General features: G+C 38.3%; 1 protein-coding gene, 1 non-coding gene and 1 pseudogene across 7 annotated transcripts in view; 1 reads left to right on the top strand and 2 right to left on the bottom strand.

The window, feature by feature from the left end:
- The window catches only part of PRCP (prolylcarboxypeptidase), a 78,564-nt gene that overhangs the window by 45,467 nt on the left and 7,088 nt on the right, over positions 1-26,009 (top strand). For all 6 annotated transcript variants that reach the window (XM_058446532.1, XM_058446531.1, XM_058446529.1 and 3 more), the window contains exons 3-8: positions 1,333-1,434; positions 4,084-4,265; positions 4,510-4,667; positions 5,362-5,531; positions 18,101-18,265; positions 18,956-19,143. In XM_058446532.1, the coding sequence (XP_058302515.1) occupies positions 1,339-1,434; positions 4,084-4,265; positions 4,510-4,667; positions 5,362-5,531; positions 18,101-18,265; positions 18,956-19,143 (959 nt within the window). In that variant the 5' untranslated portion in view covers positions 1,333-1,338. The remainder of the gene's footprint in view (positions 1-1,332; positions 1,435-4,083; positions 4,266-4,509; positions 4,668-5,361; positions 5,532-18,100; positions 18,266-18,955; positions 19,144-26,009) is intronic.
- On the bottom strand, positions 13,526-13,626 carry LOC116477588 (small nucleolar RNA U13). Its single transcript, XR_004250550.1, has one exon. It is a non-coding gene; the product is annotated as a small nucleolar RNA U13 (small nucleolar RNA).
- LOC116476756 (eukaryotic translation initiation factor 2 subunit 2-like) lies at positions 20,288-22,003 on the bottom strand (annotated as a pseudogene).

Genomic DNA, 26,009 nt, shown 5'->3' with positions numbered 1-26,009 from the left:
CAATAGTATTGAATCTGTAAATTGCTTTGGGGAGTATGGCCATTTTAACAATATTGATTCTTCCTGTGTATGAACATGGAATGTCTTCCCATTTGTTTGTGTTGTCTCTGATGCCTTTCAGCAGTGGTTTGTAATTCTCATTGTAGAGATGTTTCACTTCCTTGGTTAGCTGTATTCCTGGATATTTCATTCTTTTTGTGGCTATTGTAAATGAGATTGTGTTTTTGATTTGGCGGTTAGCTTGGTTGTTATTGGTGTATAGACATGCTACTGATTTTTATACATTGAATTTGATACTGAAACTTTACTGAAGTTGTTTTGTCACTTCTAGAAGTCTTTTGGTGGAGTCTGTGGGGTTTCTAGGTATAACATCATATCACCTGTGAAAAGAGATAGTTTGACGTCCTCTCTTCCTGTTTGGATGCCTTTTATTTCTTTCTGTTGCCGGATTGCACTGGCTATAACTTCCAGTGCTATGTTGAATAAGAGTGCTGAGACAGAGCATCCTTGCCTTGTCTTAGTTCTCAAGGGGAATGCTTACAGCTTTTGCCCATTCAGTATGATGTTGGCTATGGGTTTGTCATAGATGGCTTTTATTATGTTGTGGTATGTTCCTTCAATACCTAGTTTTTGAGAATTTTTACCGTGAAGGGATGTTGAATTTTGTTGAAGGCCTTTTCTGCATCTATTGAGATGATCATGTGGTTTTATTTTTTAGTTCTGTTTATGTGACTAATTCCGTATATTGATTTGTTTATGTTGAACCATCCTTGCATCCGGGAATAAAGCCTGTATGATTCTGGTAAATTAACTTCTTGATGCTGCTGGATTTTGGTTTGCTAGTTTTTGGGTTTTTGGTTGAGGGTTTTGCATCTATTTTCATCAGGGATATTGGCCTGAAGTTTTTTTGTTTCATTGTGTCCCTGCCAGGTTTTGTATCATAATGATGCTAACTTCATCGAATGAGTTGGGGAAGAGGCCCTCCTCCTTATTTAAAAATAATTTCAGTAGGATTTGTACCGGCTGTTTGTACATGAAGACCATTTTAGACATAATGTTGATTCTAGGGCTAGAGTATCAGGATAAAAAGACGTGGATGACTAGTGGATGAGCAACCTGGGATTATTTTTATTGTTTCACTCATAAAGTGTGAGATTGATATGCAACAATAAGACATCAATTATGTCATTTATTTGTAGAACAAACATAAATTGTGCAACTTTGTAGAGTGCTCTTTTTGGTCTGGCTTAACATCTATTGCATGTGGTTTGCCAAAAGGTTCGGTGACTTCACATCCTGATTTTATCCTGTGATTTTGTAAATTCTTCTTAGGGGTTCATGTGGGATGTGGCTGAGGAACTGAAAGCTATGTTGGTGTTTGCTGAACATCGATACTATGGAGAGTCTCTCCCCTTTGGTGACAACTCATTCAAGGTAAAGATATTTTTTACTTTTAAGTTACAAGTTTTTTCTTTTCAATTTAGAGTTGTTTCTAAATTACATGCCCCACTGTGAGATAACTTTAATTTGAAATGTCTAAAAGCTCAATAGTTTATATTTAATAGTTTCTTTTTAGATACAATTTGAACAGATTGAGGGTTTTTTTTAGCCATTTTATTATAATTCTTAATGTTAATCAGTTTTTAACTCTGTGTGCCTCAGAAAGTGGCTGCAGAGACAGTACAGGGAGCTTTTTATTATTTCAAAATTATCAGTGAACAATTCCGCTTTATAAATTGTACACTTAAATTATTGAGCCTGCCACTGGAAAAAATATAATGAGCATAACAAATTTATCTGATAAGATGTTTTTAATGTAATAAAATCAATAAAATAAGGACAAATAAGCTGTATGATGCGTTAAGGCCAACTGGCCCCTTGGATTCCCTTTCAGCCTTTCCTGTTCTCACAGGAGCTTTGGCCTTTGTCACAGACTCTACCTAATAAACCAGGACACTTTTTCTTCAACTGAGTCATTCATGTACTACTATCCTCGTGACTTTGGCTATATTAATTTGCCACATGTACTATTATTTACTTAATATTTTTCTTTAATCAACTCACTTTTTAAACTTAGCATTATCTTAACCAAGGGCTCTATGTACTGGTTATTCTTTCCAAATTACACTAAAATGAAGCAATAAATGTTCCGTTAAAAATGTTTTTGTGTTTCCTAATACCACCAGTGTATACATACGCTTTTGGGAACTCTCAGCTAGAAGGACTTGGGGCCAGTCTTTTACTAGGCTGCCTGTTTTGAAAGGAGTTTTTATTCTTAAAGAGGAGGTTTTACTATCTCATATTATAAATAAATGTATGAGTAAAAATAAGTAAAAATGTTGTGTTATAAATAGAAAGTAGGACGATTTGATGATATTTGTTGAGCTGTATGGGAAATTCTATTCTTTAGGTTGGTATTTTGCGTAAATATCTGATTAAGGGACTTGACAAGTCCTGAAACCATTGGGAAGCAGTTAGCTTGTTGTAGATCGAGCATAACTTCATCTCCTAGGTTCCTACGATTGATACTGTGCTAGCAAAATGGAGCCAGGGGCTCTTTTTGATATACTTCTTTCCCTTTGTGTGCTCACAGAATATGTCAGTAGCATGAGGGATATTACAGATATTATGCAAGGATTAGAAAATAAATGCACTCAACTGTACAGAGTGCCATAAAAACTGGAAGTAAAGGATGGTGACAGACAGGGAGAGAGGAGGTAAGAAGGCATACATCTTGGAAGAGGGGGGAAGCTAAAGGAGTAGGTGGCATATATAGGAGATAGGAAAGATGGGATCTATGTGATTCAGTAATATGCCAGATGATGGAAGAAATCAGGATGTTGAGACCAAAGCATGAAAGTCAAACAGGGTAGCCTAATAGAGGTATGTAGCTGTATTAGTTGTCTAGTAAAGATGTACCTCAAACCTTATGGCTTAAAACAGCAATAAACATCTATTAGTTTATAGTTTCCATGGGTGAAGAATTAGGAGTGGTTTAGCTAGGTGGTTCTGTTTCAGGGGGTCTCATGAGGTTAGGATGTCAGCTGGTGCTGCAGTCATCTGAAGGCTTGACTGGGGCTGGAGAGCCTCTCATGTGGAGGATTATTCACATACGGGATAAAACTGGTGCTGAATGTTGACAAGAGGCTGCAGTTAAGGGCCTACTTGAGTTCATTATGAGGCAGCTAATTTCCCTCAAAGTTGGCAGTGCAGGAGAGCAAGGTGGAAGCTGCAGTGTTTTTTTAATGACCTAACCTTGGTAGTCACGTATCATTATTTCTGCCCCATTCTATTCACTAGAACCAAGTAATTAAATCCCATCCAAGTTCAAAGGGAGTGGAATTAGGCTTCACCTTTTAAAGGAAGGAGTGTCAAGAATTTGCAGACCTATTTTAAAAGACCTTCTTAGCCTTCTCAGCTCAGCAGGACACTGGGCTTCACCTTCTGCAGTAGGGAAATTGTCTTCATGTAGAGAGCAGGATGTTTATGAAACTTAACATTATGAGTTTTCCTTTTCTCAAAGATCAATGTTTCATGTTGCCTGTTTTCCAATACCTGAAAAAGTTTTTTTTTTCTTTCCAATTTTATAATTGTTTAAAATAGGCAGGCTACTCGGTTTCAGTTGTTGATATGGCCGAGGTCATATATAATCTTTCTGATGAAGAAGGGTGAGTTTTATTTTTACTGGTGATTCTTACCTCAATTGTCCACTAGATTTAGTTTATGTTTGCCTATGTGGTAGACATTTTAAATGTGCCAAGATTTAAAACAAAAGTTATAACAGTTATCTGTTAAGCTTATATTCGATCACATTTGCTATTAAATTTTACCTACAATTTGTTTCTATTGTTTCTATAACCTACTTGCATGCAAAATACATTATATTCTTCCACAAACTTAAAATCATTTTCATGAGTTTAAATCCACATAGCTATTGCTTTGACTAGGCATTTTAGCTCAATTGCCTAGAAATTCTATTTAGAGAAAAGCTTATCTGACACTGGCTCTCTTCTGGATCCATGCTATTCCTAAGCTGCTATTACATGCACATTTATACCCATGTTCTTTGTTATTTTTCTTTAGGATTCCAGACACTTGAATTTTCTGACATCAGAACAAGCTCTGGCTGATTTTGCAGAGTTAATCAAACACTTGAAAAGAACAATCCCAGGGGCTGAAAACCAACCTGTCATTGCCATAGGAGGCTCCTATGGTGGCATGCTTGCAGCCTGGTTTAGGATGAAATATCCTCATATGGTAGTTGGGTAAGTGCGTTTGTACTGGACATGAACGTTTCTTAATGATTATCAAGGGAAACTTAGAGATTCATTTTGGGTAAAACATGTTCCATTCTATTACACTGAGGTTTCTGGCTTCTGTCTCATTAACAGCTGTGTTATTTTTCTCACTATTTTTATTATGTTTCAACTTTAAAACTTGATTTAGATGACATATATATATATATTTTTTTCTTTTCTTTTTTCTCTCTTTGATTTTCTTGCCATTTAGAGCTCTTGCAGCTTCTGCCCCTATCTGGCAGTTTGAGGATTTAGTACCTTGTGGTGTATTTATGAAGATTGTAACTACAGATTTTAGGAAAAGTGGTCCACATTGTTCAGAGAGCATCCGCAGGTCCTGGGATGCCATTAATCGACTCTCAAATACTGGTAAGCTTTAATTAAGAGAATGGAATTGTGTGTTTTTTTAACCTTTCATTTGTTAAATTCAGTAGTTTTCACTTTTTAAGTAAACATTTTATTAAAGCATAATGTACATGCAGAAAATTATACAAATCAAAATCAAATCAAAATGCGTAGCTTGATGAATTTTCACAAAGCAAGGACACAGTGTAATTAGCATTTAAATCAGTAAAGGGCATTGTCAGCATCTCAGAAATCTCCTCGTGCCTTTTCAGTCAATACCTCCATACCTACCCAGCAAAAACATCCTCACTTCTAGAACCATAGATTAATTTTTACTTGTTCTTAAATGTTTTAGTAATTGGAATTACATAGCATGTCTTTTTTGTGTCTACTGTCTTTTGCTCAGCACTGCTTGATAGATACATCCATTTGTTTTACTAAGTTGTAGTTTATGTATTCTTGTTGTTCTATGGTGTTCCTATTTATTCATTTAACAGTATCTTAAAAAGGGAGAATAATTCTGAATACTAATTCTGGTAAACTCTATGAGGATAGGCAACTTGTCTATCGTGGGATTCTCCAGTTGCTCTGAAAATATCCTGGGAGAAGGGGTATAAAAGATTGAGTTTTCTAAAATACTATGTGAAGAATAAATGATCTGTAAAGCCATCTGTTGACCAGTACTTTTTAGATTCCAACAATGTGATTCTATTCCCAGGCAGTGGTTTGCAGTGGCTTACTGGAGCCCTTCATTTATGCAGCCCATTAACTTCTCAGGACATCCAACATTTGAAAGACTGGATCTCCGAAACCTGGGTGAATCTGGCAATGGTGGACTATCCTTATGCATCTAACTTTTTACAGCCTTTGCCTGCTTGGCCTATCAAGGTAACGGGAAAATGTCCTGTCATCATTTTTTAATAACATATTTCTCTCTTTTTTTTTTAACGTGCATACTCTGACTTTCTGCCTCAGAGAAAGTCCCACCGACAAAGGGGCTCTGGAGTTGGTCAAACTTGAGCTGGAATCCTGGATTCTGCTACTTTCTGATTATGTGGGCTTGGACATGTTACCTCGCTGTTTTGAGCCTCAGTTTCCTCGTTTGAAAAACGGAGATAGAATTCATTGATTGTAGAGTTGTATGCATTAGAAATAATACCAAAAGTTGCTGTTAATGGAATAATTACTATGTGCCAAATCCTAGGCTGTGTACTTTGCATGTATAATGTGTTTAATCTTTGTGATGTATGTGTAACTTCCATCTATATAATACATGGTTGATGCTTAATAAATGGCAGTCATTATCATGGCACTATGGTCTAGTCAGTTGCGAAAGCATTGTAAGTACTACCCTCAGTGTGAAGAGTGACCCCATGCAGCACAGTAGAGTAGAAAGAACATCAAATTAGATTCTGAAAGTGAGGTTTTGGTCCAGAACTGCTGCTTCACTTACCAACTGTGTGATCTCAGGCAAGGTGCTTTTCTTTCCCCATCCCCTATCTTCCTCTGTAGAACGGAATAACAGTACTTACATACCAAATAGGATTGTGCTGAGAATCTAATAAAATGTTGGATGTGAAACACTTTGGAAAGTAAAAGGACACATTACAGTATAAATTTTAGGGTTCTTTTCATGTCGAAATTCTTTATTGTGTATGTTCATTTTAAGCATTTCTTTGTAAAGAACTTTCCTTTTAGTTTTAAAAACAAAGGCTGGCCAACTTGATGGTTAAATTTAGAGAATATAACCAACTCTTCAGCTAGAATGAGTGTTGGAAGTGAAAATAGAATTGGGGATATAGAGCCGGGTTTCAAATGCACTTTTAATTTAACCACCTCTTTGAATTATTATATGTATACCTTGCTTAAAAATTTGTAACTTAAACAAGTTCATTTGCTATTGTTTTTCTTCATTTAAAAAGTAGAACGACCAGTGAGTGTCTTGTATATAGCAGGCCAGAGGTAAATGTATATTGAATTAGATTGAATTTTGACAATACGAAGTTGTTGAAAAGAGCAGATCATGTTTTATGTTAGAAAACCTAATTCTAGATCCCTGAGGAATCGCCACACTGATTTCCACAATGGTTGAACTAGTTTACAGTCCCACCAACAGTGTAAAAGTGTTCCTATTTCTCCACATCCTCTCCAGCACCTGTTGTTTCCTGATTTTTTAATGATGGCCATTCTAACTGGTGTGAGATGGTATCTCACTGTGGTTTTGATTTGCATTTCTCTGATGGCCAGTGATGATGAGCATTTCTTCATGTGTTTTTTGGCTGCATAAATGTCTTCTTTTGAGAAGTGTCTATTCATGTCCTTTGCCCACTTTTTGATGGGGTTGTTTGTTTTTTTCTTGTAAATTTGTTTGAGTTCATTGTAGATTCTGGATATTAGCCCTTTGTCAGATGAGTAGGTTGCAAAAATTTTCTCCCATTCTGTAGGTTGCCTGTTCACTCTGATGGTAGTTTCTTTTGCTGTGCAGAAGCTCTTTAGTTTAATTAGATCCCATTTGTCAATTTTGGCTTTTGTTGCCATTGCTTTTGGTGTTTTAGACATGAAGTCCTTGCCCACGCCTATGTCCTGAATGGTATTGCCTAGGTTTTCTTGTAGGATTTTAATGGTTTTAGGTCTAACATGTAAGGCTTTAATCCATCTTGAATTAATTTTTGTATAAGGTGTAAGGAAGGGATCCAGTTTCAGCTTTCTACATATGGCTAGCCAGTTTTCCCAGCACCATTTATTAAATAGGGAATCCTTTCCCCATTGCTTGTTTTTATCAGGTTTGTCAAAGATCAGATAGTTGTAGATATGCGGCATCATTTCTGAGGGCTCTGTTCTGTTCCATTGATCTATGTCTCTGTTGTGGTACCAGTACCATGCTGTTTTGGTTACTGTAGCCTTGTAGTATAGTTTGAAGTCAGGTAGCGTGATGCCTCCAGCTTTGTTCTTTTGGCTTACGATTGACTTGGTGATGCGGGCTCTTTTTTGGTTCCATATGAACTTTATAGTAGTTTTTTCCAATTCTGTGAAGAAAGTCATTGGTAGCTTGATGGGGATGGCATTGAATCTATAAATTACCTTGGGCAGTGTGGCCATTTTCACGATATTGATTCTTCCAACCCATGAGCATGGAATGTTCTTCCATTTGTTTGTATCCTCTTTTATTTCATTGAGCAGTGGTTTGTAGTTCTCCTTGAAGAGGTCCTTCACATCCCTTGTAAGTTGGATTCCTAGGTATTTTATTTTCTTTGAAGCAATTGTAAATGGGAGTTCACTCATGATTTGGCTCTCTGTTTGTCTGTGATTGGTGTACAAGAATGGTTGTGATTTTTGTACATTGATTTTGTGTCCTGAGACTTTGCTGAAGTTGCTAATCAGCTTAAGGAGATTTTGGGCTGAGACGATGGGGTTTTCTAGATATACAATCATGTCATCTGCAAACAGGGACAATTTGACTTCCTCTTTTCCTAATTGAATACCCTTTATTTCCTTCTCCTGCCTGATTGCTCTGGCCAGAACTTCCAGCACTATGTTGAATAGGAGTGGTGAGAGGGGGCATCCCTGTCTTGTGCCAGTTTTCAAAGGGAATGCTTCCAGTTTTTGCCCATTCAGTATGATATTGGCTGCGGGTTTGTCATAGATAGCTCTTATTATTTTGAGATACGTCCCATCAATACCTAATTTATTGAGAGTTTTTAGCATGAAGTGTTGTTGAATTTTGTCAAAGGCCTTTTCTGCATCTATTGAGATAATCATGTGGTTTTTGTCTTTGGTTCTGTTTATATGCTGGATTACATTTATTGATTTGCGTATGTTGAACCAGCCTTGCATCCCAGGGATGAAGCCCACTTGATCATGGTGTATAAGCTTTTTGATGTGCTGCTGGATTCTGTTTGCCAGTATTTTATTGAGGATTTTTGCATCAATGTTCATCAAGGATATTGGTCTGAAATTCTCCCAGCCATCCCATTACTGGGTATATACCCAAAGGAGTATAAATCATGCTGCTATAAAGACACATGCACACATATGTTTATTGCAGCACTATTCACAATAACAAAGAATTGGAACCAACCCAAATGTCCAACAACGATAGACTGGACTAAGAAAATGTGGCACATATACACCATGGAATACTATGCAGCCATAAAAAATGATGAGTTCATGTCCTTTGTAGGGGCATGGATGAAACTGGAAAACATCATTCTCAGTAAACTATCGCAAGGACAAAAAACCAAACACCGCATGTTCTCACTCATAGGTGGGAATTGAACAATGAGAACTCATGGACACAGGAAGGGGAACATCACACTCCAGGGACTGTTGTGGGTTGGGGGCAGGGGGGAGGGACAGCATTAGGAGATATACCTAACGCTAAATGACGAGTTAATGGGTGCAGCAAATCAACATGGCACATGGATACATATGTAACAAACCTGCACATTGTGCACATGTACCCTAAAACCTAAAGTATAATAATAATAAATAAATAAATAAATAAATAAATAAATAAAAGAAAACCTAAATCAATAGGCCTGGCATGGTGGCTCATGCCTGGAATCCCTGCACTTTGGGAGGGCCGAGGTGGGAGGATTGCTTGAGGCTAGAAGTTTGAGACCCACATGGGCAACATAGTGAGATCTCAACTCTACAAAAAATCAAAAAAATTAGCAGGGCATAGTGGTGCCTGCCTGTAGTTCCAGCTACTTGGGAGGCTGAGGCAGGATGATTGCTTAGGGCTTCGGTGAGCTGTGAGCCTGGGCGACAGAGCTAGATCCTGCCTCGAAAAAAGAAAAGTAAAGAAGAAAACCTGGATCAAAATGATAAGGAAAAACTAAATCTGAACTAGTTCATCTCCATAAACATCTACGTGCTAATAATGCTTTATCTGTCCATATTACTTTACTATTTACAAAGCACTTTCATGTATGCTGTCTCACTAAATTCTTTTAAAAGTACTGTGTAGGAAAAGAGCTATAATTCAAGATTTATGGAGAAGAAATTAAAGCTCAACTAAGAGGTGGTAGAAGTAGGATTTGAACTTGGGTCTTCACTGTTCAGAGCCTATGATCATCTACTGCATTGCACTGGATTAGGAGGAAACTTGACTGAGGGTTGAGGGGACCATTGCTCACAGGGTAACATCTATCAGATTTAACTCTATATCTGTCTGTGTACAAGGTGAGAATTACATTTGTATCTTTATTCTCACTTGAAGAATGAATGAGTTGTCAGATGATAAAAACATATGGGGAATTCTCTCGTTATTTAGAACAGAGGTTGAGAAACTTTCTCCATTTAAAGGGCTATATTTTTAGGCTTTGTGAGCCATATGGTTTTTTTTTTTTTTTTTTTTTTTTGAGACGGAGTCTTGCTCTGTCGCCCAGGCTGGACTGCAGTGGCGCAGTCTTGGCTCACTGCAAGCTCCGCCTCCCGGGTTCACGCCATTCTCCTGCCTCAGCCTCTCCGAGTAGCTGGGACTACAGGCGCCCGCCACCACGCCCGGCTAATTTTTTGTATTTTTAGTAGAGACGGGGTTTCACCGTGGTCTCGATCTCCTGACCTCGTGATCCGCCCGCCTCGGCCTCCCAAAGTGCTGGGATTACAAGCGTGAGCCACAACTCTGCAGCTGTAGCATGAAAGTAGCCATAGATAATACATAAACAAATGAGGATGGCTGTCTCCAATAATAACTTATTTATAAAAATAGGCAGTGGGCTGGATTTGGCTTGGGGTTTGTACTTTGCCAACCACTTACCTAGAAAAAGGCTGGAGAAATATAGCTGTTTAATGTTAGTTGGTGTACCACAATTTGGAGTAGTAAGCAGTCTAACTGGTTTTCTCCCTACCTCTTTAATGTTCATTTTGGGATATTTTGCTGTTCAGTCTTACATGTGAATAAATATTTTATCCTTTGTTCTTCTAAATAATTACTCAAAAACCAGCAGAGTATACCTCAAATATTTTGTCATCTATTTTTGATTTACTGCAATTCTTTTATCCTTTATATATATGCATTATAACAGTTTATTTTTAAGGTAAGATATCTTTAGGTCTTTCCCTCACAATCACCCTTTACTTCTTTTATCCAGGATTAATTCTTGTCATTCTCTTCAGTTATTTCTTACTGACATTATCCTTTCTCTTGACAGATCAAGGAATTCTTGATTGCTTGTATTTATGATTCTGTTTCCAGCCTGCACCCCACCAGAAGTAATCTTATCTCTTGCCCCTTGCCTGAGAAATTCCATTGCCTCTGTTTCCAATTTCTTTTTTTTTTTTCCAATTTCATCCTATAGTTAGTTACCCGTCTGATTTTCAGAATTTTTCCACTACGTCTCCCTCCCAAACTTGTAGCTTCAGATCACTTTCTTTCACTGTTCATTCTATTTCTCCTTTTTTGACCCCCCTCTGTGTTCTCCCAACCCACTAATCCCTGGAACACTACCCAGTTGGGGACCGCTCTTTCACTTGGATAGTTCCATTTAACCAGAACTCCTCCTCCCTCTGATACACTTCCTCCTTTTTAAAGGGCTGACAAACAGGCGTCCTTTTCTGAGTCTGTAACTCAGGCTTAGAATGGTGAGATAATATGTAACAGTTGGGTTATGAAAAAAAGCAGGTGATTTCCAATTCTGTCTGGGACCTTGTACAGTTCTGAAGGATCCATGGGCAGCAACTAAATGCCATTTTCCGTGTCAATTCAAGTATCGTTCCTTTTAATTTGTCTTTGGGCTTTGCACACTCAGACTCCATTTGCTTTTGTTTACTGTTAACAGAAGCTGCAACATTCATGCAGAAATAATCATGGACTTGGCTTGTAGAACACAAGGAAGAAGAGAAAAGGGAAACAGAAAACCCCTCTGTCATTTGACTGTTCTGTCAGCATGAAAATTACTAGGTTTCTTCTCAGCTTAAAGAGCAATTTTAAAGGATGCTGTAATTTGTTAGTTTTGGAATCACATTTCAGCTGATAACTTCTCAAATATTTCAGCATACGCTTCTGTGCATCTAGATAGATATAGTGAAATAATGACATAAGATGGAAAAATCTCTTCCGTTTGTCTTGGTGTTTGGTAATGTATGCGACCTCTCTGGGTGGTTTAAGCGGTTTAGGTGCATTCTATGAAAAGGGAGCTTTTAATGACAAAACTAATGTGATTATCTGAGTGAATGTGAGAGGGGTATTGAAGCCTTAGAGAAAGAAAATCTGTTAGAAAAGCTGAATGTATCTGCTTAATCCTTTCTCTAATGTGGATGGACCATGCTCTGAGAGGAGATTGGTCTTTTTTTTTTTTTTTCCCCACCTATCTTCTTTCCTTCCTCTGTTAAAAAATTTTCTTTGACCCCCTTTGCCTTCTCTTATTTAAATGTGTACTCTCATAGGTAGGAACACTTAAAACTTTTAAACAAATCATTATCTTTACTTTGTCTGGTGCATGTGGGATTAAAGAGCAGAACTGAAATACTTGGTTGCAGATCTGATTAGTTTGGTAGTAAGGTTGCATGAATGTCCTATTTTCTCAACTATTTCTATACACTTAAAAACTGGAATGAGTAAAATGGACTTTCTAATGCTCTTTCTGTTTCCTGAATGTTCATCTTTATTCTAGGAAATGCCTTGTATCACTCTACTATTTTACAGTTGTTTGTTTTTTTTTTTACTATTACATACTTTTAAGGTTTTATTATTTCATATTGCCACAAAATTCATTCTAAGTTTTTGCCAAAACAAATAAACCTAGAAAAATATAAAGATGATCTAAGAATTAGAAAAATTGTTTTAAAAAATTAAGCATGAGACAGCAGGTGTATTTAAGCATTGTTTGTGTTGTTATTTTTCTTTTAGCTTTTAGTTGAATACATGCAATATAGTTATAATGGTTGGAAGCTCCAGAGAGTCTGCATTTGTGTTTTTTTCTTTTCTTTTCTTTCTTTCTTTTTTTTTTTTTTAGATGGAGTCTCGCTCTGTCTCCCAGGCTGGAGTGCAATGGCACGATCTCGGCTCACTGCAACCTCTGCCTCCCGGGTTCAAGTGATTCTCCTGCCTTAGCCTCCCAAGTAGCTGGGATCACAGGTGCCCACCACTGCACCTAATTTTTGTATTTTTAGTAGAGATGGGGTTTCACCATGTTGGCCAGGCTGGTTTCGAACTCCTGATCTCAGGTGATCCACCCGCCTCAGCCTCCCAAAGTGCTGGGTTTACAGGCGTGAGCCACCGTGCCCGGCCTCTCTCTCTCTTTCTTTCTTTCTTTCTTTCTTTCTTTCTTTCTTTCTTTCTTTCTTTCTTTCTTTCTTTCTTTCTTTCTTTCTTTCTTTCTTTCTTTCTTTCCTTTCTTTCTTTCTTTCTCTTTCTTTCTCTCTTTCTCTCTTTCTCTCTTTCTTTCTTTCTTTCTTTCTTTCTTTCTTTCTTTCTTTCTTTCTTTCTTTCTTTCATTTTTTTAAGAGAGAAGGTCTCATTCTGTCACCCAGGCTGGAGTGCAATGGCATGATTATAGCTCACTGCAGCCTCGAACTCCTGGGCTCAAGGGATCCTCCCGCTTAAGCCTCCTGAGTAACTGGGATTACTAGAGTCTGTATTTGAATCCCAGTTCTGCCACTTCCTTGCCGTGTGGTTTTGGGCAAGTTTCTTAACCTCTCTGTGCTGTAGTTTCCTCATTTGCAAAATGTGTATAATAACAACTGTAATGCTTATTAGGGTTGTTATGAGTATTTCATAGCATCTGGTATAAAGTAAAAGCACTAAATTGATGCTAGTTATAAATAATAATAGCTATTATTATTATGTAATATTGGGAAACCAGATGATTATACCAGGACTTTGTGGTTGACGTCTAGCTTGAGACCTATATTCATAGTGCTTTTTTTTTTTTTTCCCACATCAGACAGTTAATGTGCCGATAGCATAACCAGGTTTGAGGGTGGTCCATTTCACATGTGAGCATGAAAACCCAATCATATGCTTCCTACATTCATGGTTTTTAAATTGTGTATCTGTAGCCAGACCTCGGAGCTTGTTTTCTCTTCTGTGAAATGGGAATGATCATTATACATTATATCGTGCTCTCTTGGTTATTGTGAGGAAAGAGCTTGCCCTGCCCTCAAAGAATATTCAGTAGTTGTACTAGCAACCTCAGTCCCAGCTATTCACATTTCAGCGCTTTTACAGCATGCGTAGGAATGACACGCCTTATGTAGAAATTGTTTAGAAGATGCCGTTTGCTAGGGCTCACAAAATAAATAGAAAGTAAGTTCAGGGATACCTGGGAGTTGAGTATTTTGGACAGAGTTGGTTGGCCAAGACTCTTTCCTTGTTGTCTGATTGTATCACAGCCTCTATGTAAACAATCAACAGGCCAAGTGCTTGCTTTTATCACATGGGTAATATCTGCACATTATCAGGATTAAGCTAAAGTATTATATGAGGTTGAGACAAAATTGTTGATATTTGACTGTTTTTGACTTATAAATGTGAGAATTTCATATGGTTCAATTTAATATTTATATATTTTATGCATCCTACAGTTATTTGATAAAAGTATGTGAATATCTCCTTTTAAACTACTCATTTTTTTTTTTAAGAGATGGAGTCTCACTCACTCTGTCACCCAAGCTAGAGTGCAGTGGTATGATCATAGCACTGGAGCCTAGAACTCCTGATTGAAGCAATCCTCCCACCTCAGCTTCCTGAGTAGCTGAGACTACAGGCACGTGCCATCACACCTGGCTAATTTTTTAATGTTTTGTAAAGATGAGGTCTTGATATATTGCCCAGGCTGGTCTTGCACTCCTGGACTTAAGCGATCCTACTGCCTGGGCCTCCCAAAGTGCTGGGATTACAGGCATGAACCACTGTGCCTGGCCTTGAGTTACTGTAGTCTTTAAATAAGCATGGGAATAGTGCCGAGGTCTGGCTAATATGACTTCAGTATTTTTTTGAAACTTCATTCACTCTGCTACCAAAATTGTTAAGGAAGTGCAAAGAGATATTAGAGATTCTGTTTTTTAATGCTAGAGGATGATGCTTGTATTCACAAAATCTTTGAGTTAGAAAGGAAATTTAGAGTTACCTAAAATAAAATTTCCATAGTAAATTTGCAAATATTTTGCAAAAAAATTTTAAGTGACATTTTTCAGGCTTTCTGTCTAGCATAGTAGTAGAATTAAAAATCAGCACTTCCTTCCTATAAGGCAGTTTGACAGGATGTACCAAGGGCCTTAAACATGTTGATCTCTTTTGAGCCAGTAATTTAAGAATTTATCTCAAGAAAACAATTAAGAATATAGGAAAGATTTAGCCCCAAGGGTGTTTATTATAGCCTTATTTGTAATGATGAAAGGTGGGGAATGGCCCAATTTTAGGGTTGCTTCAGCTGTTTTTCAGCTCCCCATCCCGATTGCTCTCTTCTAGATTTTCTAATGTTGGTCGGTGCCCTTCGTAAGTTGTGTACAAAGCTGGATCCAGTAATCCAAGGGTGATCGGACCTCACAGAGCATAGTGCCTGGGGAGTGCCCTTAATCTGGACTTGGAATCCCATCATACAGAGGCCAAGTCTCTGACCATGATGTTCTCTCTGTGTAACTGGGGCTGCTGAAACCCAAGTATTGTCAGCCAGTGCTGGTCTCCAGCCATGCTTGTGTCTTTTAAGAAGTGACAGTAACTGCTATTTGTGGAGATGGCTATTCATAGGGACTCCTTTTCTTTGCCTGACAGAGGCCCAGTGTTCTAAGCTCTAAGAGGGGCTCTGATGCCAGCATGTGAGTCACACTCACTTGCTACTGTTCTTTTCCAGAGTTTTGGGCCACTTGTTGCTGCACATCACTACCTCCTCTCCCCCTGCCCAGCTTGCATTGTCGCCCTTCCCCATCTACCATGCTGTGCTTGAACATAAGGCACTTCTCTGCATTCCGTGTGTCTACTCTGTAGTTGTGTGCTGCATTTTGAAAGAGCTGAATCAGCTGTTGGTGTCCAGGTTCAGGAAAGAATGCTGACCAACTGTTGGCAATAGATGGTTTAATATATCTTATGATTGTTTCTTGATTTCCATGTTGTCTTGAGTTATTTCTTACTGGCATATTTCCTAGGAATGTTTTCTGAGAAAAGTGCCGTGCAAATGTTAGGTATTTTTTTGACTTACCATGAAAAATCGAGAGTTGCCAAAATAAACACTGTTTTGACTTTTAATTAGCTCTCGGTTTAGCTCAATTCTCTCTTCATGTACATCCTAAACCTGGTATTCCTTATTCTTATGACCTCACAGTTACTTTTGAAAGATATATCCAATTATTTGAACATCTTAATTTCTGACTTTTCTCACATTCAGCAGTTCTAAAAACTTTTGGCAATGATGCACACTCCATCTTCGTTTGGAAAGTCATATTACATTTGAGCATGTTAAAGGTTCTAAGAAATCCTCTGAGATTATTTAATAATAACAACCAGTCAGGAAAACTTCACATTTGCTAATATACAATTTTTCAAAACTATTTAACTAGGAAACATTTTTCCACAATACCAATTAACATTCCATGGAAATATTATTGTGCAGAATATATTTGGGGAGAGGCATTGAATTTTTCTGAAAATTCATTTTCTCTTTTACAGTTTTCCTTTTTTTTTTTTCCCCGCTGGCAGCTGGTGCCAGGCAGAACTGTGATGAAGGGCTGGGTTTGGTTGCATCCTTTCTCAATACCCTCCTTTCCTGACTGGGAGCATGCCCCCAGCCCAGGCCTTGTTATTCCTGCCGCCCAGAATCTCTCTCCCTGAGGTGGGGTGACTGGGCTCCTTTCCTGGCTTCTTCTCTGGACTAGTCTCTTTTTTGTCAGGACTAGTCTATTATATATATAATCTTTTCCATATGAAATGGGAAAGGACCAGATTACTGAATTCATGTCAGAGTCAATAGAGATTCAAGCTTACTGGGTTTTCCTTTCCACTGGGGCTATTTGTAGTTTTACAGGTGGACACTTCCTAAGCTATGTGTCATAATGGATAAGATGTATATTTCATAACCAGAGACAGCTGGGAACAAATCTAGGCCCTATTATTTACTAACTGAGTGACCTTGAAGATGACTTAACCTAAGAATCAGGTTTTTTTTTTCATGTAAAATAATGGACAATCATCTATCTGATAGGGTTCTTTGAAGATTACATGGTGTATTGGTTGGAAACCCAGGGCTTAATAATTACTAGCTGTTGTTGTTGTTAGTATTATTCAGCTATGATTCCATTGCCTGTTATTTTTCTCCAACATTTTATTATGAAAAATTTTAAACGTATGGAAAAGTTAAAATAATTGGACAGTGAACACTCATGAACCTAACATCTAAATTCAATAAATAATATTTTATTATATTTGATTTGTCACATATATATTCACCTATCCATCACTTCATCTGTCTTTTAATTTATCTTATTTTAAAATGAATTTTAAAGTAAATTACAGACATCTTCCTCTTAAATACTTCAGCTTTATTATCATTAATGAGAGTTCAATATTTGTATATGGTTCTTCTGGTGGTGGAGGGGTGAAATCTAGATACCATGAAATACACAAACTATATCATTTTTCATGTAACCCTATTAAGATATAGAATATTTCTGTACCCAGGAAAGTTTGCACTGGCTCTGTTTAGCCAATCCTCACCTTTACTCCTAACCCTGAATATTGTCTGATTTTTATAACTAGGATTCCAGGCATTTTTTAATAGGATAATGATAGGAATATTTGGGAGCTGGGGAGTTGCAGCATATGCTTTTTATCACACCACAGATGCTGGAACTTGGTATAGTTTTTCCGTATGAGATTTTATAAATTTTGCATTTTTATAAAAGTATAGTAATTCATTCAGCAAACATTTACTTACCAGATACCTTGCTAAGTACTGAGGGAGACATTCTGAAATCAAGCAGTGAAGTAGAGCATTACAGAGGCTGTAATAAAAATAGATACAGGGTATAATGGAGGCACCAAGAAGGTAGAGGTTTAGTTCTTCCCAACTTGGAAACATAGGCAAGGATGGCCTTGAAGAGGACATGATAATTGAGCTGAGCGTTGTAAAAGATGAGTTGTTCAAAGGCGTTAGTGGAGTGGGAGAGGAGTTGGAAAACAGTGTTTCAGGGTGAGCAAGGGCAAAGGGGAAGAATGAGCCTGGTGTGGTGAGGAATGGGTTTTCCTAGGCTGGAGCAAAGGCAGCAAAGAGGAAACTAAGAAGGACTTTGCATACTATGCAAATGACTTTGGTTTATTTCTATAGCCTAGGGAGTAATTGAAGAGGTTTATTCATTTATGGAGGGGACTAAACCCAAGAGAGAAATTATTAAACAATGCAGTTAGTAGCTTAAGAATATTTTATGATCAGATCAAAATCGTATTTCTTCTTTGTGTTATTAAACTGTCATTTTATATTCATATTCTGACTCTTTCCCCATTTATCTTTCTAAAATGACAGGTAGTGTGCCAGTATTTGAAAAATCCCAATGTATCTGATTCACTGCTGCTGCAGAATATTTTCCAAGCTCTGAATGTATATTACAATTATTCGGGCCAGGTGAAATGCCTGAATATGTCAGAGACAGCAACTAGCAGTCTGGGAACACTGGGTTGGAGCTATCAGGTAAATATGTATAATTTCCCCAAGTGGAACTTACTTTTCACTGATACAGTTGTGCTGTAAAAGAAAATCAGGGTACACAAGATTTTGTCACCTAACCTGGATCCAGTTTTGGGCTCTGTTACCTTATGCTGTGATACTATGGACAAGGTTTCTTGTTCATTCATTTGTTCATTTAATAATCATCAAATATATACTGAGTTCTTACCATGTGTCAGGCACTCCTCTAGGTTTCAAAGATACAAAGATAAATAGTACATGATCAAATTTAGTGTAGTAAAAAAGTAAGTAATTAGTATTTCAATAGATCTTGATAAGTCCTACAAAGGAAGCATTTTATAGACACATAAAAGAAAGGGAGTCTAATTTGTCCTTCATCTGCACAATGAGACTAATGATAATAATAAACTTTCCTTCCAGAGTTGTTTTGAGGGTTAAATATTATAATAAATGTGAAATCAAGCAGTTTGCTATGAAGGGATATAATCCTGACTTCCATGACTTCTTGGCCAAGTCTTTTTAAGAATAATGAGAGATTATATGGTGCAGAAGTAAAGAACAGGGCTTTGAAGCTGCCTTGCCTGAGTTCAAACCCTGCCGTCACTACTTACCAGCATTATGACTTTGTGTAATTTATTTAACCTCTTTTTGCCTCGTTTTTCTAATTGGATTCTCTCTTGGTTTGCTTGTTAGGCCTGCACAGAAGTAGTCATGCCCTTTTGTACTAATGGTGTCGATGACATGTTTGAACCTCACTCATGGAACTTAAAGGAACTTTCTGATGACTGTTTTCAACTGTGGGGTGTGAGACCAAGGCCCTCCTGGATCACTACTATGTATGGAGGCAAAAACATTAGTTCACACACAAACATTGTTTTCAGGTGAGTTTTTGCTGTCCAAAGATAAACTTCAGTTGGTGGAACATTTGTAGAATATCTGAAAAAATAGAATCAGGGAAATGCTGGACAATATAACAATATAGAATACAACAGTGGTACCTGTCATGTTTTCCTATGCCTTGAAAGATAGGATGCTGAGAAGAGATAGGATTTTTTGCTCTATTACCAATGTGCTTTATGAAAGTCTTAAAAATCAACAGCAACCAAATTTTTTAAATATTAAAAAAACTCTCCAGCACAAAATAAAGCATCATCTGTTTTTTTAATTTGTCTTATTATTGTTATGTTGTTGTTGATGGTAATAAAAAATTTTCAGTATTCAACACTTTTGAAGTGCCCACTTCATTCTGTTCCAAGTACTAAATGAGGCACTTTAAATAAATTACCTGGTTAAATCCTCACAACAACCCTGTGAAGTAGTTTTTATAGCCCCTTTTTTACTGTGAAGGAAACTGAAGGTCACTGTGTCCAATCACTTGCCAAAGCTCATCCAGCTTTGTTTTAGTTACTAAGTGATAAAGCCAGCTTTCTATCATGGCCTGACTACAAACCCCATGTTTGTTTTTCTACATTACACTGTTCCTTAAGAAGTCACATAGTTGCCACCGGTTTACATTAGAGTTAATTGAGCAGACTCTATGTGTATCTGACTGGGACTTCAAAATTTCCATGTTTTGAGTTGAACATTAGGTTGTCAGCTATTAAAATAGCAACGAGTTAATCAAGAATTTCCCCAAGTTTATATAGAAATAGGAGATACCACTACATACCTGTTAACCAGAGCTATTTTTAAAATTGTAAATGTCATTCTTTTAGAAGTTCTTTTATTTGTTTTAGTTTTCATTTTTTGAAAAAAATCTGTTGAAACTTTATCTTGCATTTTACAGAAGTCTATGAATGATTTTTAAAAGTCACCTCCTTACCCCATGTTGCATTTCTCTGACAGTTGTTAAAGTAGGCAATGGATATATCACCAGCTTGAGCATCAGCATCTTGCAAGGATTTCAGACCAACCAACTACTCACCAAAGAACTTGGCAGCTTTTTAATCTTGTTTTTAATACAATGGTAAATCCACTCTGATGGCAAACTTATCCAGCCAAATCTCCACAACACAATTTGCAAAATTAGTGATTAGCAAATTGGTTAGCTTTGGCATGGAGCTGTGCTTATTTCCCCGTGACAGCCTGGTGTTGATATTGGCAACAGAACATTGAGAAGGACAACTTTCACACTGTAAGAAATAGAGTCGGGTGCCCTTCTGCAGGATTGTGTCTGGTGATTGGCATGTGTGACATCACCTTGACAATTCCTTGATGTATCAAGGGCTAGTTTCCTCCAGCCCTTTTATGAGGCACTACTCTGTTCATAAAAGTGGAGCCCCATAACTTAAATGACATATTCCTTGATATATCTCCTCAAGACATTTTCTGTTTCTATTGGAATCTTCCTTTGATTACAAGTTGGTTATTACCATCTGTAGAACCACTTGTACCCAATTCAGCCAACAAAAATGCAAGGAGGCTGGGTGCAGTGGCTCACTCCTGTAATCCCAGCACTTTGGGAGGCCAAGGCAAATGGCTTGCTTGAGCCCAGGAGTTCGAGACCAGTCTGGGCAACATGGTGAAACCCCATCTCTACAAAATATACAAAAATTAGTTGGCATGGTGGCATGTGCCTGCAGTCTCAGCTACTCAGGAGGCTGAGGTGGCAGGACGGCTTGAGCCCAGGAGGTGGAAGTTATAGTGAGCTGAGATTGCACCACTACACTCTAGCCTGGGCAATAGGGCCAGACCTTGTCTCAAAAAATAAGCAAACAAAAACCCCCAAAAAACCATAAAAACAAAACAAAAAAATGAAAAAAATGCAGGGAGACATTTGGGCTGTTGATGTAATCATTTACAGATATCCATAAAGTTGATGAAAGGAGTTTTCTTGGTTCCTACTTGGATGACCTGTGGAGGTTTCATGGTGAATTTCCAAGCAACTGTATCTGGATTCTTTCCCTGTATAATGTTGAACACATGATAGCTCCTCATATGTGCAGTCTCTTTCTGACCTACCTCACAGGGCCTATCTGATTACTGAATGAGACAGCATCGTCTTTTTTGCTGTCTTCTTCATCTTCTAGAGCTGTGTCTTTTTTTTTTTTTTTTTTTTGAGACGGAGTCTCACTCTGTCGCCCAGGCTGGAGTGCAGTGGCACAATCTCTGCTCACTGCAACCTCCACCTCCCAGGTTCACACCATTCTCCTGCCTCAGCCTCCCAAGTAGCTGGGACTACAGGCTCCCACCACCACGACCAGCTAATTTTTTGTATTTTTAGCAGAGATGGGGTTTCAACCATGTTAGCCAGGATGGTCTTGATCTCCTGACCTCGTGATCCACCTGACTCGGCCTCCCAAAATGCTGGGATTACAGGCATGAGCCACCACGCCCGGCTAGAGCTGTGTCTTTAGTATTCCATCCTCACCTGGGAACTTGACATTCTCCTTTTTATTGCCAAGCATGATGTCAAGGTCCTCCTCTGGTTCATCTGGTTCTTGAACATCACTTTCAATCTTAAGATCCTTTACAACTTCTTCAGCTTTATCAGTATCAAATGTCTTTTTTTCTCCTTTTTCTTCTGATTAAAGAAGTTCAAGTCATCTAGAACATCAGAAACGTCTTTTTTCCTACTGTCATCTTCATCGGCTTCTACATCTTTGTCCTCAACTGGTTCTGGTTCCACTTCTTGGGCTGTTTTTTCTCTGTTTGTGTATCCCCTTCCTCATCTAACATAAAGGGATTCTTCTTTTTCTTCTTGCTCATAGTAGGATCAAAAACTGTCTCATCCCCGGACATGGCTGTGGCTCAAGTGGGCTCAGCACATGGGAACTCGGACAGCCCAGCCCCAGGCCCCTGGCAGCATCGCTGCTCCTGCCAGTACCTCTCCGACCACTGCGCTCTACAAATTCTTTTAAATAAGAGTCAAATTTGGCCTTTGGTACATAGCCAAAAGCTTTCAGGGATGAGGAGAGCTCTTTGCCTGGAAGTTGACTCTGAGTTTAGGCTAGTGGCACTGCCCACTTTGCAAAAAAAGGCCTCTGACTTATTAGACTTATTCTATTTTCTTTTTTAATTTTTAATTTTAATTTTTAAATTCTGGAGTACATGTGTAGGATGTGCAGGTTTGTTACATAGGTAAACGTGTGCCATGGTGGTTTGCTGCACCTTTTAACCCGTCACCTAGATGTTAAATCCAGCACACATTAGCTATTTTTCTTTTTCTTTTGAGATAGAGTTTTGCTCTCGTCACCCAGGCTGGAGTGCAATGGCACGATCTTGGCTCACTGCAACCACCAGCTCCTGGATTCAAGCCATTCTCTTGCCTCAGCTTCCCAAGTAGCTGGGACTACAGCTCACCTGGCTAATTTTTGTATTTTTAGTAGAGATGGGGTTTCACCACGTTGGCGAGGCTGGTCCCAAACTCCTGACCTCAGGTGATCTGCCTGCCTCGGCCTCCCAAAGTGCTGGGATTACAGGCCTGAGCCACTGTGCCTGGCCTTAGTTGTTTTTCTTAATGCTCTCTTTCCCCCCACTCCACCCACTGACAGGCCCCAGTGTGTGTTGTTCCCCTCCGTGTATCCATGTGTTCTCATTGTTCAGCTCCCTCTTATAAATGAGAATATTCAGTGTTTGGTTTTCTGTTCCTGCATTATTTTGCTGAGGATAATGGCTTCCAGCTCCATCCATGTCCCTACAAAGGACATGATCTCGTTCCTTTTTATGGCTGCATAGTATTCCACCCAGCAGGATACCTGTCCCCAAATAAAAGGCAAGACACTTTAATGGAAAACTTAAAACTGCTTTTTGTTTAATTTCCTTATGTTGTATTCGTTGTTCTCAACAGGATTCTTCAAAACTATACTCTTCAGCTCAGTCTTATAAAGTGACAGGCAAATAAGTCTGCTTAGGATGTTTAAGGAAATTGTGCCAAATTTAGGGTATTTGAAATCAGGAAAACTTGAAAGAACTGAGAGGGTTGTAAAAGACCTAAATATAAGCCTTTGGGTTTGTCTTAGTCCACTAGCACTGCTATAGCAAAACACCTGAGACTGGGTAATATATAAACAGCACAAATGTATTGCTCACAGTTATGGAGGCTGGGAAGCCCAAGATGAGGATGCTGGTAGGTTTGGTGTCTGATGACGGCCCAGTTTCTGCTTTCAAGGTGGCACCTTAAGGCAGCATCCTTACATGGCCGGAGGTGGAAGGGCAAGAAGGGACCTAAGCTAGTTTCCTCCAGCCCTTTTATAAGTATGTTAGTTATCCATTTGCTTTTTTTATGTTATCTTTCTCAGATTGTCAAGGTGATCATCATCATCATCATCATCACCATCATCATCATCATTGGAGCAGGGGGCATATTTTGTGAGAAAAGTCAGTGGGTAGGAATTAGAGCTCCATGTAAGAAACTTTTAGCTCAGTGTAAGAAAGGACTTTCAAGAAGAGTTATACAAAGGTAGAATGAGCTGTCTTGAGTAAAATTACTTAAGCTTTTTTGATTCTCAGTTTTATCCTTTGTGAAGTGAGAACAATAATACCACTCACCCCATAAAGTTGTTGTGATGCATTAAAAGAGTTAGCCCATCAAAGTACTTGGCCCAGATCTGGCAAATATCTATGCTCAAAAATATTTGTTGAATGAATAAATGAAAGTACACTCTTCACCTTGCCCTTTATGTTTTAGCTACATAACATAAAGGGAGTATATACCCAGGAATGGGATTGCTGGGTCAAATGGTTCTAGATCCTGGAGGAATTGCCACACTGTCTTCCACAATGGTTGAACTAATTTACGCTCCCACCAACAGTGTAAAAATGTTCCTGTTTCCCCACACCCTCTCCAGTATCTGTTGTTTCCTGACTTTTTAATAATCGCCATTCTAACTGGCATGAAATGGTCCCTGAATGTCCTTTCTCATCCTCTTTTTCCTTTTTCCTTAAGATTCATACCTTCTCCAAGAAACATTCCGTAAGGGAGGATAGGTTTCCACCTCCCCCTTACTTCTAGTGGCACCTGTAAATACTGCTTATCACTCCATGTGGTAGTTATCTGTTTGTGTTTCTATCTGCCCCATGAAATTGTGAATTTATCACTGGCAAGGACTTCATCTTAATCATCTCTGTATCTTTAGCATCTGCTACAGTGACTGGCACATAATGAATGCTCAATAAATGTGCCTGTTGTTGATAAGGATGATGAATGAAATACACAGCTCAGGAAGGCTTCAGAAGCATGTGAAAGTTTAAAGGCAAGACTGTCTAAAGATGCTGGTTTATCTTTTAGCAGTGGCAAGTCTACTTTTACAAGGAAATCTTTTTCTATAGTTTGGTAGGTATGAGAAATACAATGCAAAAATTAAGTAATTAAAAAATTCAAAATTCTCTTACTTTTCTGAAGAAAGAGCACTCCCAAAGTAAAGGAACAGCCACAGATGTGTCTGTTCTGTGTACTTCATGACTACTAGCTATAAAACATTTCTGGTTGCTGAGTAAGAAGGTGTCCAAGCATAGACATGGGCAAAGACTTCATGACTAAAACACCGAAAGCAATGGCAACAAAAGCCAAAATTGACAAATGGGATCTAATTAAACTAAAGACTTCTGTACAGCAAAAGAAATTATCATCAGAGTGAACAGGCAACCTACAGAATAGGAGAAAATTTTTGCCATCTGTCCATCTAACAAAGGGCTAATATCTAGAATCTACAAGGAACTTAAACAAATGTACAAGACAAAAACAAATAACCCCATCAGAAAGTGGGCAAAGGATATGAACAGACGCTTCTCAAAAGAAGACATTTATGCGGCCAACAAACATATGAAAAAAAGCTCATCATCACTGATCATTAGAGAAATGCAACTCAAAACCACAATGAGATACCATTTCACGCCAGTTAGAATGGCGATTATTAAAAAGTCAGGAAACAACAGATACTGGAGAGGGTGTGGCGAAATAGGAACATTTTTACACTGTTGGTGGGAGTGTAAATTCGTTCAACCATTGTGGAAGACAATGTGTCAATTCCTCCAGGATCTAGAGCCATTTGACCCAGCAATCCCATTCCTGGGTATACACTCAAAGGATTAAAAATCATTCTAAAAAGACACATGCACATGTATGTTTATTGCAGCACTTTTCACAATAGCAAAGGCTTGGAACTAACCCAAATGCCCATCAATGATTGACTGGATAAAGAAAATGTGACACACATACACCATGGAATACTATGCAGCCGTAAGAAGGATGAGTTCATGTCCTTTGCATGGCCATGGATGAAGCTGGAAACCATCATTCTCAGCAAACTAACACAAGAACAGAAAATCAAATACCATATGTTCTCACTCATAAGTGTGAGTTGAACAATGAGAACACATGGACTCAGGGAGGGGAACATAACACACTGGGGCCTGTCGGGGGGTGAGGTTTGGGGAGAGATAGCATTAGGAGAAATACCTAATGCAGATGACAGGTTGATGGGTGCAGCAAACCACCATGGCACGTGTATACCTATGTAACAAACTTGCACATTCTGCATGTGTATCTCAGAACTTAAAGTATAATTAAAAAAAAAGAAAGTGTCCAAGGAGCCCTGTGGAAGGTATCTTAATCTTTGTTTCCAGGCCTCTCCCCTTAGGCTGCCTCACACGAATCCAAGTGTGATTGCTTTTCTAGTTGGGAAGTTTAATCTTTAATTGTTGGATTGGAGATTTTTCAGTTAAAGCTTTGAAGTCAGGTAGACCTTAATGCCATTTTTCTTCTTCCCTGAATTAGCTGCATGGCCTTGGGCAAATTGCCAATTCA

This window comes from Hylobates moloch, unplaced genomic scaffold, assembly GCF_009828535.3.
Source record: "Hylobates moloch isolate HMO894 unplaced genomic scaffold, HMol_V3 SCAFFOLD_11, whole genome shotgun sequence".
Lineage (NCBI taxonomy): Eukaryota > Metazoa > Chordata > Mammalia > Primates > Hylobatidae > Hylobates > Hylobates moloch.
This window is presented reverse-complemented; position numbering and strand designations above follow the sequence as displayed.